We start from the raw sequence: 15,665 nt of genomic DNA on the forward strand, positions 1-15,665 counted from the left end.
CACGTCATTGACTTTCGCTGACTTGGCACTTTCGTTTAATTCAGCGCTTTGCCTCTTTATCGGCTTTTGGGTATTAAGTGAGTGTGGCAGCGTCAAGGCGAGACTTGCGAGTGGTGTTCACTTCTTGTTGCTCCTTTGTGTATTTTTGTTGCTTTTTTGCGTATATTTGTTGCTTTTGTATGTTTTTTGTGCTTTTGTTGTTGTTGTTTGCGCTTCATATTTGCGCACCCGAAAAGTTGTGCGCTATCTCTAGTCATTTCCCGTCAATCTCGCTCGGCTTGCTTAGTGTAAAGCGAAGTATTTTCATATCGATAAGCAAACAGCGCATTTGGCAAACGAAACACCGCGTAACACGTTCGAGAAAATTTAGCCACTGAAGTGTAAATGCGCTAAAGTGACAAGTGGAAAAGCAGCAGACGCTATACAAATAGAACAACAATTTTTGAAGAGAGTTTTACACGGCGTCACCTTCATTGAAAATCAACTATTTTCCGTTCAATGCCGCCCTTAAGCTTCTAAACACACACACTCGTTTGTTTAAGAGTTGCAATGCCTGTCTATATACAAAATTTTTTGTTTTGTCTACTGCTGCGCCTAAATGTATGCCAAACAGCAAACTCAATCATCTATATTTGTTCGGTTCATTGGCTTTAGCTGGCAAGCTTTGGATGATTTATGTTGCGCAATCACGGTGTTGATTTGATTTTGAACTTTTTGGTGTTAAAAAATAAAAATTTCTCTTGAGTGTTATACATCATGCGCCTAAAAGCACATAACTTTCATGGATTTTCTATTGTTTTACGATGATATTTTAATGTTTTTTTTTTAGAAAATCACAAACTTCGATGGCTCTGAGCCTATTTATGAACAAAAAATTAACAAATTTTGTATGAAATCAAAAAATGAATTAAACGGCAACCTTGTTCTACAAAACTATTATATATTCAATGTTTTATTATATTTTTTGCAAAATTATTATTACTTAAAATTACTTTATTTCTTTCCTTCGTAATTTTTTTTACAGGGTGGCAACCCGTTATAAAAATATTCTGATAATAATAGCTGCTCAAACCGACTGAATTTAGTAGAAAACTTACATTAGTAAAACTTGGTCTTATTCCATTAAATTTTAAAACAAAATAAGTGGCAACCCTTTTTTTACTATTTGTACATTAAATTTGTAAAATGTTGTCATAAAACACGTTTTCGTAGTGGTGAACTTTCTACAATATTTACTCCAACAAAGTTTTGCATTTTATAAGTATTTGTTAAATAAGTGGTAATCCTATTCGTGAATAGCTTTCTTAATTTTTGCTTTAAATAAATGCCAAACTTGAATAATATACATATGTACATGTTTCATTAAAAATCTCATGTTTTTATTTCCATTAAATTTTAAAAACAAAATATATGTATGGCAACTCTTTTTTACTACTTTTTTTTATAATTTTTTTTAAATAAAATCATAAAATACCTTTTCGATACAGAGGTGAAATTTGTAATGTATTTACTCCTTGTAATAGTTTTAAATTTATTATGAAACTGTCAGAGGTGGCAACCTTATTCGGGAATAACTTTTTATGTTTTCGCCTTAAATAACTGTTAAACTTAAATAATTTACATGTTTCGTCAAAAATCTCAGTTTTTTAATTTCAACATTAACCTTTAATACAAAAAGGTGGCAACTCTGTTTTTACATAATTTGGTTACTATAATTAATTGAAGATAATGAAAGAAAGTTTGAGGTTTGTGAGGAAACATGTCACAAAAAATGCTTGTCAATGACTTATGGTCAGCTGAACCGCCAAAGTTGCCATATATTTATAACTAGAAGATACCATGAGTACACAAATCTATTATATTAGGAACTAATATTGGTAATGGAGTGTGTTAAAACCGAAAAAGAAATTTGTAAGCGTTAATATAGTGGGAACTTGTCACACTGAACCTCCTTAAATCAATAACTAGTTCAAAACTGGTTCCTCAGCAACTAGTTTAGTAAGACAACTATGAAATGCCGAATATAATCAAAGGAAATATTTATTGTAATTTTAAATTTGCATTAAAATATGCAAATGTATGAACCGAAAAATTTAAGCAACCTACAAATCTATCTCATAAAATATTATTTTGATAAAATAAAGAATAATACAATACATACATATGTATGTATATTCACATTTAATCATCAATAATTCATATATTTGCTATTTTCATTCATTATTTATTAAATAATTGCAAAAACTGTAAATGAAATATTAACCAACACTTTTATTTGTTAAAAATACACAATCAACGCCAAAAAGTAGGCAAATATTTTTTATTTTCTTGTAATAAATAATCAACGCCAAAAAGTAGGCAATTTTTTCATATTTCACATGAATAACTAATTTGTACACGCTTTTTAGCTTCGCTTCGCAACAATTTCCTACACTATATAAAAAAAATCCAATATAAATTATGCAAAGCCTACCATTCGGCGCCATACAATATGCAATGAAAAGCCATAAATATCAGCAAATATGTTTAAATTATTGATGTTGAAAGGAATACATGAAAATAATTTAAAAATATCATGAAAGATATCAAACACAGCAACTGCGCTCTACTTTTAAGTCGAATTCTTAATTGAAAAACACTAATGGAAGTGAATACCATTACTTGATACGTTATCTAAAAACTAGGTTGACTTACACAACCATAAAACTTCGCGCCACTCTACACATACAAAATACCTTGCAAGATTTCAAAATTTGCTACAAATTCAAAACACTTTGCATTTTGTCAACACCTTGACACTAACGAGTGGAAGCGCTGTCTTCTCCCGTCGCACAAACCTAAAAGTATGCTAAGAAAGCGTTGAGATACCTTGCTTAAATCTTAGCAAGCAACAATTTATTCGAAGTACCGTTGGAGGTGTGCAGGGTGAATCTAAAGTTTCCAACCTTCGCACTAAGTCATCTAAACATTTGATTAATCTAAAAAATTTCCGTCAATGGATTGCTGAAAGTTGCGTCACAGCAAAACAGAATTTTGTTGCGCGATATTTCTACTTTGTTGCACATATAATTTGTACATATAACTTTGTATATAATATCGTGTATGTAAGTTGTTCGTATTTATTTTAATTGCAAAACTTTTCTCCACTTTGCAGAAGACTGTTAAACCATCACCAACATCGCCGTTGTCATCATCATCAGCGAGTCTCTCAGCAACGCCTAAAGACGAAATTTACATTGACGATGAGAGCATTGAGGGTTCAGGCGGTCGTGGTGGGGTAAGTTGTGTTCATGGCTAGTATTTTTTCATATTTTTTAGTGACATATTTAAATTCTTTAGAATTTGTTGAGGATCTTTAATGAGGTGCTGTTGAAAGTTGCATTATGACGGGGATATTTAGTATTGAGTAACATTTTTATTCCATAATTTGTTGCTCTAAAGAATATTTGAATACAATAATCCTAGTTTTTAAAAAATTTTGTCAAAAAATTTCTGACTGCCTAAAGGTAGGCTTCAATGAAAGAAGAACATAGTGATATTTACTGCTTACGTCAAAAAGTATAATAAAAGTGTCGAAATAGGTGTGTATAGAACTCAGCAACTGAACTCCAAAATTTCAAAATTCAAGTACTACAGTAACAGGAGGCATTTCTGGTCCACAAAGAGGACCCATTCCAGAATACTTATAAATATGTAAAAAAATCAACTTTACTCGGACAATAGAACATACATATGTAACCTCAGCTTCATCTAACCACATCTTTAGTAATGCATACAGACTTCAGTGCCCCCACATTCATATTTCTACTTCATTTCATATTTATTTGTACCATAAATGGGTATCAGCCCAAATGTATGCTACACTACATATGAAAAGCATGTTCAAATTCAAATTGCAATTGGAAGCTTGGCAGTTCGGAGTTCATGCCGTACGCTTGTACTCAATTTCAACAAACTCAACCTTCTTTTACCTTCTCTAATGCATGTACTTTGGTGCATACTTGCATGCATTATACATATTATATATGGCAAGATATGTTTGTATTTCGGAGTATTGTATGCGCTTGCATATTCCATAAAATACAGTTGGTGTCTTGCTTGCGAGACATACTAAATATTCACATGTCGTGTTAGGAAATGTTGTAATATTTCAAAAATACCGACTTCAGCACTACAAATACGCACTTAAACTACGCTCGCATGTACAGTTACATGACAAAATGTCTACGAAATAATAGGTATTCGACTTACTAATAACATCCGAATGTGATAAAGTCAATTAGACATGTTGCATAAGTCAAAATGTGGACTCAAATGCAAGCAATATGCGCTTAAATTTACTTTTCCAGCAGCTAATCACCATTGGGAGTGAATAATAATAGCAAAAAGGTTTTACTGCAACAGTAATTTGAAAAGTTCAATGATTAATATCAATAATTTTTTCATAAAATTTTTATTTACCGCACAAAAAACTATATAAAACTCCGCTACTCCATCATCTACTTTCGAATACTAAAATTCCATTGCATATCTCAAGGCGCTAACTTACACGTAGTAAAGCAACTATCACAAATTTACTTCTTTGTCAACGCATTAGCGACGCAACTCTCATTACTACGCGCAATTTTTAACTGCCTGAAACTTAACGCTCCACAAAGCACGATTTTATGCACTGCCAATTGCAGGGGGGTGCCCCTTCATCGCCACTCATCACTTTACAAACCTTTTTACTCTACATCGTTTTATTGCCAGTTATTCCCTTACTTCCTCTTCGCTATTTTATTGCTTGGTTTTACGCCTTTCTATCTTTCATTGTTTTAACTTTTGCTCCCATTGGCATCATTCACTGCACGGCAATCACAATTTAACTAGACCATGTGCCAGTTTCCTCCTGCAACATCCTGAGATAATTTTTAATGGCTCACCAAATGGTGGCCAGTGTAAAGAATCACTCTGGTGTATCAGACATGCTGTTGCCAGTGGTTGGCGAGGCACTTTCAATGTGCGCGAGTGCACCCAAGTGTGCGCTAGCTAGCTAAGAGGGGAGTGGAGACTGAGTTTCTTCGTTGGAAACAGTTCATTGCTGAGTTATTGGCTGTGGGCCAACGAGGCTGGACTTAAATAAACTACATACATGTACTCGCTTTAAAATTTGAATTACGGAGTAAAGAGTGTTGTGGTTCTTTGCGGTGCCTGAAGTTAATATTTTATATTAAAAGAGGGTTGCATTTAAACCAAATTTTTTTTATAAAAAATTAAAACTTTAGTTTTTTTGAATTTTTTGGAATTCAAAAGATTTGTTACTGAAACTCGCCATATGCTAGGTGTGGTGAAAATCGATATAACTCACCACACTTTGTGGTGAATTCAATGAAAAAAGCAGTTTGTAAGTAATTATAATATTATACAACATCTTAAGTCGACTTAAGTGATTTAATTGATTTGAAGTAGACTTGTTCGAGATCCGAAGTTAGTATTTATTTTTAAGAAAACACGAATATACAAATTCCCCAATACTGCCTCGCTTATACGAAAATAATCAACGTAAATTTAAAATAACTCTATGAGTGTGTTAAACCTCCGCGACTGAAATTAGCCTTGGAAGTTAAAGTTGAATTTAACAAAATTGTTTGGTAAAAAAGCAAATTTACAATTATCTGGGTTTTCTTAAATTTAAAAGTTTTTTTTATAGAAACTGACCATATTCAAGGTGTGGTGAATATCGATGATACTCACCACACTTCGTGGTGAATTCAATAAACAGCAGCATTTGGCAAATATAATATTACAGCACAGATTAAACCTTACTGTTTGGGGGATTTAGCAAAAATAGCTCGTTTTGTGAGGAAATATAATAAAATTGCTTAAATAGATTTAATCGATTAAAAAAAGAAAAGTTATTAAGTGATACATATATTCTTTCCCTTAAAAAAGTTTTATGCAACTAAATTCTTCTCGTAAAAAAAATTTTGAAAATATATTATTTCCGAAAATTAATTTACTTTTATATCAAAAAACAAAAACAAAAACCAAGTAGTAATGTGTATCCCACTCCAATCAAAAAAATCAATTTAACACAAATCCTACACCGTACTCGGTCAATTGCGTTCGACCACCAACTTTTAAAAAATAATGGTAAATCGAAATGAAAATTCTAACACTCGCAACGCGCTCTAAACGCATTAATATCAAACAAAATCCACTCGAACCGTCATAGCTTTAGTGCTTCACCACTCACAGCGCACTTCAATTCAGGCTTTATTTGTCACCATTCGCCAAAGCGCACAAAAAAACGGTTAAAAACAATAACAAAATTCTGCGAAAAAGTAATTTAATTAAATTTCATGTCATGTTTTCCCAACAGGCGCGCCAGCAGCAACAGCAACAACAACTATTCGGTTTACCGCCAGCAACGGTTTGACTTTGAGTTACCGTTATTTTTTATTTTAGTTGTTTTTGCTGTTTGTTCCGTTTGTTGTCAGTTCAAAATTAATTTAGTGGCCTCTCGCAAAAGCCCATAGCATCAACACGCGCTGTCTGCTGCTCCACTTTGGCGGACAAAGGGGCACTGCATGTGCCACAAAATTAAAGCTGGCATAGGACTAGCAGCTCTGGGCTGTCGACATCGAATATACACATATACTTGTATATATCTATATATGTAGATATCTTATCCGCTTTTGTTTAAATTCAATAACCATATATATGTATGTAATAAGCTGTGTTCCACGTGTCATGTAATTATAATTACTAAATAATTAAGGGGTTTTCAATGAGGGCCGGCTGGTTTTCAAATAGTTTTAGTTTAATTGTAGAAGACTGTGCTAAAATTATAGTCTCTGGATTTTGAAAATTAATGACAACAACATTTAATAGGCTGTGCTGACTTTCTGAGCATGGTGAATATCGATTAAACTCACCTCACTACGTGGTGAGTTTTTATTTTCGAAAATTGCATTTTTCGGACGTGGTGAGTATCGATCAAACTCACCTCACTTTTTGGTGAATTCAGTAAACATAGCGCAGTATGTACGCATGTAGCAGAGTCTTTATTTTTGAAAATCATCACTTTCTTGGCATGGTGAATATCGATCAAACTCACCTCACTACGTGGTGAATTCAATAAACATGGCGCAGTATGTAGGTAGAGTTTTTATTTTCGAAAATTGCATTTATCGGACGTGGTGAATATCGATCAAACTCACCTCACTTTGTGGTGAATTCAGTAAACATGGCGCAGTATGTGCGCAAATAAAATATTCATCTTCAGCTGATTTAATAATTATTATTTGAGTTATTCTGACCAAGATAGTCGAGTCAGAATATCACAACAAAAACATTTGTCACAAACTTATCTTTCAATTTCTATGGAGATGTCAGAAAGCATTACAAATGGTGTGATAAAGGACTAAGCACAAAATACCACAATTTTACTTTTTGTGTTAAACAATTTTCTAATCAAAATATGAATCCCGCAATAAAAATTGTATTTCTCTATTACTTTATGTTTTATATTTGGTTAAAAATTGTATTAATTAAAATTCATTAAACTCATAAATTTCGAAAATTACAAAATATTTTTACTTAATACAGCAGTGAGTACACCCAAAGAGTAACCATATCCTTGTTGCCTATGTCATGCCCAGTTGAGGTTAGCAAATGTGTCAACTACACAGCCCAGCTCACAAAATTATCAAATTTGTCGCTATGTTTTACACAAATGCACATAAATACACATACAAAACTAAGGTTACACATATAAACAAAGACATATTGTGTGTATGGCAATTTTACCTTTATGAAAATTCCAACAGCTGTCAAAAATTAGTGGGTGGCTGCGTCACAGGCAAAATAAAATGGCAAACACACCGCAACTCAGCTCAACAATATTCGAAAGTTTCGAGTGGCAGAGCGTGGTAATAAAATTATGAACTGCTTTGTGAAAATATACGAGGATATTACCCCATATATTCACATTCGATGTGAGTAAGCGCCCACCAGAGACAGCTGGTTACACGGCTGTACCATAAACATATTTCTCTGGGTTATATGATTATTATGGCGCACATACAATATTTATGGCTGACACGAATTTCCAGTTAAATAGCTTTGAGGGAGAGCTTTGCGCATACAAGTATATTGAGTTTAAGCTATGATGTTTAATGAGCTTTGTGTGTTTACCACAATTTTCGACAGATAAAAAATTTTTAATGAAATTTAGTGGTAGAAATTTAATAGGATTGGGGGAATTTCTATGGCAGGAAATAAAAATTTCTCATCTGAATGAAATATTGTTAGGCAATGAGTTGTTTAAATCCTTTATTTGGCCCAGTAATAGTAATAAATATCTTAAGAATATTTAACCTTCAAAATTAAGAAGATTGAAATTTTTACACAAACTGAAAAACATTTATGAAAATACTTTGCGTCGGAATCTCATTCGGTCCTGGGGAACGTTAGGTTAGGTTAGGTCATAGAGATCGTTGGATTTCACTTGAGTAGACATTTGGTCTTAGTGTTACTCATAAACTCTTAAAAGGAAGAGTTTGCGACTAAAAGTTGACCATTTTTAAACGAGCTGTTAATTCAAGCATAGAAAATTAATAAAATACAGTTGAACGAATTTTGAAAATTCCAAATCTTAACATGTGATATTTCTGAAGAGAGTTGCCACCATTCCTGACAAAAGCTTTTGCACATAATACCAAACAACAAATAAACTAGTCTTCACATTTTGATATTTTTTGATATTATTCATATTTTGAAAATGCGACTATGAAATATTTTCGAAACGAGTTGCCACTTATTTGGAAAAATAAAATAAGACTAATCAAATCATTTAAAAATGTGTACCAAATGTTATTACTAGAATAAAGTACTGGAAACCGGATCCATATACTCACGACTTTTTCATAATATTAAAAATTATTAAATTTAGAGAAAAGAAAATATATATTGACACTATTTGTATGGACATTATTTTGAAATTTTGCATATATTACTAAAATATCACATTTTTCATAACCTTTTGGTTATTCTTTAATTTTTAACGACTTTCGAGTCAAGAAAAAATTCAAACAAAATACAAACAGAGTTGTAAATTTTTTTAAATAAAATTTTTTCAAAAAAAAATTTAAGACATTATTAAAATAAAAAAAACTAAATTGAAATTGAAATTTTTTTTTAATTTAATTAATATTTTTAAAAATTAAAAAATTGAAAATTAATTTTAAAAGATTTTTTTTTTCATAAAAAAATTGAAAAATTGATATGAAATATTAATTACATTTTTGAGAATTAGAAATTAAAAAATTTAAATTAAAAATTTAAATTAATAATTAAAAAACTGAAATTTTGAAAAATATTAATTAAATTGTAAAAAAGTTTCACATTCTATTTCCAGTATTTAAATTTTAATTAAATATTTATTTTCTTTTCCAAAATTAAAAAAATTAAAATTTTCAAAAATATTAATTAAATTTTTTCAAATTAAAAAAAATTAAAATTTAAATAATATAAAATAAAAAAAAATTAAGTAAATATTAATTTTTTTGTTAAGTGCGCTCCTCTTGATAAAAAATCCTGTTATATAAAGTTTTCCATATACGTTTTTTGCCATAAACCCACTGAGAATTACAATTCAGCGATCCCTTTGAAAGAAATGAAATTTATTTAAGTTATCTCACATGAATAAGAAAATGTGGGTTAAATTTCTTGATCATAAAGCGAACTAAATAAAAATACTTAAAAAGAAATCCCCATAAAATTAATTTAAATTATATGCGAAAACAAAGCAAACCGGCCATAAAGCGTAAAAAGCGCGCGTTTGCTGGAGCTCATGTGTAAAACTTTTGCGCAACAATGCATGCACCCATACATACAAGCAACCATATACACTTTCTCAAACATTTACGAGCACTCTCATATGTGTGAGTGTATGATACACTCGCGTACGCCAATGTAATATCCGCCTGCAGGATATGTTGCCGTTTGTAAGCATATCCTTTGCGCCATGAAGCGAGTTCCTTTCTTGCCTGCTGCGCCTCAGACTCAACGCGGCTCGACTCGACCTAGTAAAAATTAATACGCGGGAGTCGTAAAGGCCTACTTACTAACGGTATCGGTGTGTTGGGTTGTGCAAAATAAATTTCCGTAATGCATATCGGTCAAAAGCGACGCCGACAACGCCAACGACTTGGCAGCGCACACATATAAACACCCATATGAGCGTAAGTAAGTGCTGCGCTGCCATTTAACATTTGTCCGCTGCCATTTCCGTTCGACTCGGGGTTCTTATTTTTTTTTTTTTCCAACTATAAGTGCAACATTTTGCTATTTTCTACTACTTTTTTGTTATTTTTTTCTACTACTTTTTTGCTAACTTTTTTTTACTAATTTTTTTACTACTTTTTTTGTGCCACTTTTTCTACTCCTCAGTTTTGTTGCACTTTTTTCATTTTTGCAATTTTCTAAAGTGCCACTGCTCACTTGCCACAGCTGCTGCCTCCAGGGGGAATAGTGGTGCAACAGTTCACCAGCGGCATTTCTAAGGAAATGAGAGCATAAGCATTTCCAACAACAACTATGCAGTTTTGCAAACGGAAACTTTGCGGTTACATGTCGAGCAATCCACACTGGGTCAGTTTCTGACTGTGGTTGTTGTTCTTTTTCCACTGCCACAACACAACAAATTGTTCGCAGTTTAGTAACTCGTATGTGTTTGTATGCGTGTGTGCTCTGGCTGTCGCAGGTGCCATGCTAAATTCCCACACACGCACATTCTCCATAAATACCGTTATATGTACTCAGCGCCCTCAGGCTTTGTCACCATATCCGTTCGCCATTAAATCATTTTAGTACACCTTGGAAACCTTTTTTATTTGTTGTTGTTGTGTGTTCATAATTTTTACGTTTGTTTTTTATATTTGTGCCGCCTCCCCATTTGAGTTATGACATATTTCGTAAATTTTATGTGCAATTCGCCGCCATCGGCTACCAAGTGTCATGAAGTTGGCAACAACAACAGCAGCTGTGGCAGCAATAAATAAGCAACATAAATAAGAGTTGAGTTTTGTTTGACTTTCAAATGGTTGCTGGCCTGCTTCCTGCCTGCTGGCGTAGTTTGTATGCCATGCGGTTGTTAAATGAGTGCCAGTGACAAGCAGGTGCATGAATATGAATATGGGGGAAGGTGCCTTGTAGGGAAGTAGCGTGAATATGGTCTACTTGCGTTTCAAAAACAATTTACACATGTGAAATATGTACCTTATGTTCCGTAGTAATGGTAATATAATGATTTTTCAATACTATATAGGAAATAAGAAAAATATATTTTTAAAATAATTTAATTTTTTTTATTCTATCAAAAGATTGCTCTCCAAAAACGACTTATGAACGCTAAAAGAAATAATTGCTGTTTAAATACTGTATTTTTTCTTCACTTTTATTATTATATTGAATTATGAAGCATAAACCATTTTTAGCCACCAGTGCGTATACGTAACTCAATTGCCTAGTATTGTTGGGCAACATAAAATTCAGGTAGAACTTAATTAAAAATAAATAAAAATTAAAATAATTTATTTTCATTGTTGCAAAATACCAAGGAAAATCTTAAAATGATTTTTCTGCTAATTATGGAAAACCAGAAAGTGGTTGTTTAATTATTATTGAATTTTTTGAAACACATTTTTCTGGATTTTCTTTACAATTTTTGCGAGAGAGATTTGTTGTACAATGACAATATTGAAACCATTTGCTTTAAAAATAAATATTTTTAAAATATCAATCCTCCAAAAATTTTGTAAAACAAGTTCACTAAGGTCGCCATATTTGTATTTAATTTAATAGGTTATTGCAGAAGCCCTTGAATATGGTAAACATTGTAAAAAAACTACTCTAATTTGAAACCTTTTAGAAAGGAAAGATGAAATAACCAAAATAAAAGAAAAAATAATTTGTGGGCGATGTGGGGGAGAATAAAGATATGGGTGCGGTTCAATTTTTATAGCTAAAACACGATTTATCGCCTTTTTCAGCACTCTACGAGCACTAAAGGTAACATTCCATGAAAAAACTGTAGATAATGAAATAAACTAAAACTTTTGTATATGATTCTCTTCCACCAAATCACAAACATTTATTTGAAAAATTTAAAAAACAAAATTTTTTTTTGATTTAATTAAAATTAATTTGACTTCATTTGTCTTCACTTAATTTTCAATTTAAATTTTTTATTTCACTTTATAATTAAATTAATCTTGATTTTATTTTATTTTTATGTTTTTTATTTTACTTTATCGCATTAAATTTTATCTAATACTCATTAAACTACCACTAACGACTATACGTCTTCTAGAATTGAACCGCAAAGCACCAATAAGGAAAAGAATTTTAAAATATAAAAAGATAGCATAGATCAATTTAAACACTAAATTATCGCACAGCTCCCAATCTGGCAGACAATTGCTTATTTTCCGTTAATTCCCTGGATATATGCAGCAAAATTGTAAAATAAATTTACAACGAACTCAGTTCGAACAAAAAAAGCTAAAAGAAATTCACATTATTATGCAAATTTCAAGGTTAATTTGCATTGATTTCCTACGAAAGTGCCACAATGGAGACAAGGTTATACAAGCAGCATAAAGTTTTCACTGTAAATCTGCCTCAACAATACACTTGAATATATGTTTTTGTAAGCTTTCTGCACTCGGTCCAAATGAAGCATATCACATCTCTCAATTCATTGTTTTCTGCTCTCTTTTGTTGCACACATTGTAATTTCATGGACGTGAATAATACCGTGCATATTATAAAAGATGAATTTCCCTTAGCTTGCTTTCGAAAAGCTGCAGGCTTATATCGCACATATAAATGTATATGTGTGCGTGCTTTTATTATTGTTACATGGCAAGCATACATTGCCTCAATTGTGAATTATTTATACACCTTTTCATCAACATTGCATTCAATGGAATACAAGAACTCATCATTCGCATGAAAAACTACAGCGTGGACTGTCAATACTCATGAAAATATAAAGTTGTGCAGAATAATGAAAGGGAGATTCAACTGTGAGACTCCCACTGGCTACAATGTACATATATACGTTGGTATAGAAAGAAATATTCCAGGAAACTATAACAAAATATGCACGAGTATGTATTTGTGCGCATATAATATCGAAGAGGAGAGGTGGAACTACAAGTAAGGTCTACTTGCTCACAGCTGCATCGATTTTGATGGTGTAGAGTCAATACTAATGAATTTATTTATTGCTCTGGAGATTTTATCTCAATAAAGGCTATAAAAAGTATATGCTATTTTCAGGTGGACTATAATTACATTGATGCGAGCACTGTACTTAGAAAGATTACATTTGATAGTATGTGCTTCAATATAAAAAAATATAATAGCTTCAACATGACGATTATGCTTTTCTAATGGCATGTAGGAGTAATGGATGTTCTTCTAGATTTTTTAGGTACCAGAAAGTTCTCTATTGAGGACATTGGCCAATTTGGTAAGGCCTCACAAAACGCTGCCACAGTTGATGAACTTTCTGCATTGTCAGTTAAATATCATATACTTAATGCTGCCATAAGTTCTGTTACAAGTTCAGGTCGTTCTAAAAATTAAACTATTTAAAATATAGCTTTTTAGAAAATTAATATTAATTTATTCTAATTTAATTTATTTAATTTAATTTAATTTTATTTTATTTTATTTTATTTAATTGAATTTAATTAAATTTAATTTAAAATAGAGGCAATCAAGAAAGCATTTCAGAAAAACTTTATTCTATTAATATTATATCACATATAATATCATCAACAGTTTTCGAGCAACAACAAAAGTGCATTGATCAGCAAATACCAGAAACTATTTTCCTTCACACAAATCCAACCACAAATTTCTATACAAATGCAGTCAGCCACAAACCTTGCATTCACTCTATAGTAACGATATGCTCACAAAAGTCTGAACACATTATATCCTTGAGACTTCGTTGCAAATACAACTCAACTCAACTTTATGTGATTTTAATGTTCCTCAGCTCACAGCTGTATTATTTATACGACTCACGCATGCATGCATAAATGCATATGTAACTGTATACGCGTGTGTGTGTCAATATCAATTTGATTGCATTCAATAAATTCTGTTTGAGCTGTCATGCTGATATCATATCCTGCAAGCCATGCACACACACACACAGCCGTAAGCATTTTTAATAATTTATTACTGTCAACATTTCGTATAACTGTCTCCTTCACTGCTATTCAGCACACACACACACATACATAAAAGTATATCTCCAGCATTGCTCGCTGTCTTCATCTGGCTGTGCATTCAACGGTTGTCGGTCTGTTCGCTTTCTATTAAATGTCATTAAGGTTGTTCGATGTCATGCTGGTTTTGTGCCGCCATGTTGGCAACTCTCTCGCTCTCCCTTTGCATTATCCCCTGTGCTTCTGTCCGATTTAGTTGTCTTATTGCATGTTCATCGTTCATTGTCCGGCTGCGCCAGCTGTGTCCATTTGCGCTTTCCCCGCCTCGTAGGTATTGTCGCCTCGAAGCTCATCGCAGTGGTCTGCTAGATCACTCACACTCATTCTCCCTCTCATTCTAGGTATGCATGTATGTGTTTTTTTATGTTAATTGTATTTGTGTATTGCTTATTTATCTGGCATTAAGCTAATTCATATTCATTTCAAATCGTTTGTGTGTGTGTGTCGATGCAGAAACATAAACGGAAAAGCTAATGCATAATTCATTAAATTAGGAGTTATCAAATTCCATATCGTTATTATTAATTTAATATTGCTGCCCACTGTGAGGTTAGGTAGAAGTGCGGAAAAGCTTAGCGTTCTTGCTAGTGTCTTTCAATTGTCTTGTGGTAATTTAATATTAATTGCGGCATCTAATATGTAGGCAATTATTTATTAATAGATTTCTCAAATATTAATGATGTCTCCCCAAAATATGTAGCACACAAATAGATTTACACTGTGAAATTTTATTTGACCACAAGAATTTCAAATTTATTTATATCTTTATAATCCTACTGAAAAGGTAGTTTTTTGGTTTTATGAAAAGATTTTTATAGGCTTCGGATAGGATGGTTTTCCGTATTTTTTTTTTTTTTTTGTTTCGTTAACTCTTTTGATGTTATCATCAATAACCGTGGTGGCAGAACCCTTCGCATTAAGCAAGTCTTCGATAACTTCAGGACCTTCACTGTATGCCTTGTGCCAGTCAAATACTTGTAGCCGTCAAAGAATAGAACAAAACAATAATTCAATTTGGTGCACACAGTTTATGTGCATCTTTTCGAATACAATTTTGTCACATTTAAAGGGTTACATGGGTTTCGGTTATACAGCCCAGAAAACTTGTATGATCGAGGCTAGTTGGGCTAAATGCGCCGTCTTTAAAAGTTTTTTTTCTCAAAACAGATTTCCTTTAAACAAATAATAAGATAGTATGCTTAACAACTCAGTTAAGTTGTACGTTAATTTCATAAACATTTCTTTCAATGCATAAAGAATCATCTTACATCAATCTTAACTTGAAAAAAATGCAATGCCTATACAAAACCATCAAATTACCATCGCGTTATTAAAGCGTGAAGTCAAGCAGAAAGCTCAACCGCAGCTCCT

General features: G+C 32.2%; 2 protein-coding genes across 10 annotated transcripts in view; one reads left to right on the forward strand and one right to left on the reverse strand.

The window, feature by feature from the left end:
- LOC105229157 (ATPase inhibitor A, mitochondrial) overlaps positions 1-15,665 on the reverse strand; it is a 443,346-nt gene that overhangs the window by 380,436 nt on the left and 47,245 nt on the right. The gene's annotated exons all lie outside the window — the stretch shown is intronic.
- LOC105229164 (syndecan) overlaps positions 1-15,665 on the forward strand; it is a 456,640-nt gene that overhangs the window by 360,305 nt on the left and 80,670 nt on the right. For all 8 annotated transcript variants that reach the window (XM_011209272.4, XM_011209267.4, XM_011209271.4 and 5 more), the window contains exon 3: positions 3,155-3,277. In XM_011209272.4, coding sequence (XP_011207574.2) covers positions 3,155-3,277 — 123 coding nt within the window. The remainder of the gene's footprint in view (positions 1-3,154; positions 3,278-15,665) is intronic.

Source organism: Bactrocera dorsalis, chromosome 3 (genome assembly GCF_023373825.1).
Source record: "Bactrocera dorsalis isolate Fly_Bdor chromosome 3, ASM2337382v1, whole genome shotgun sequence".
NCBI lineage: Eukaryota > Metazoa > Arthropoda > Insecta > Diptera > Tephritidae > Bactrocera > Bactrocera dorsalis.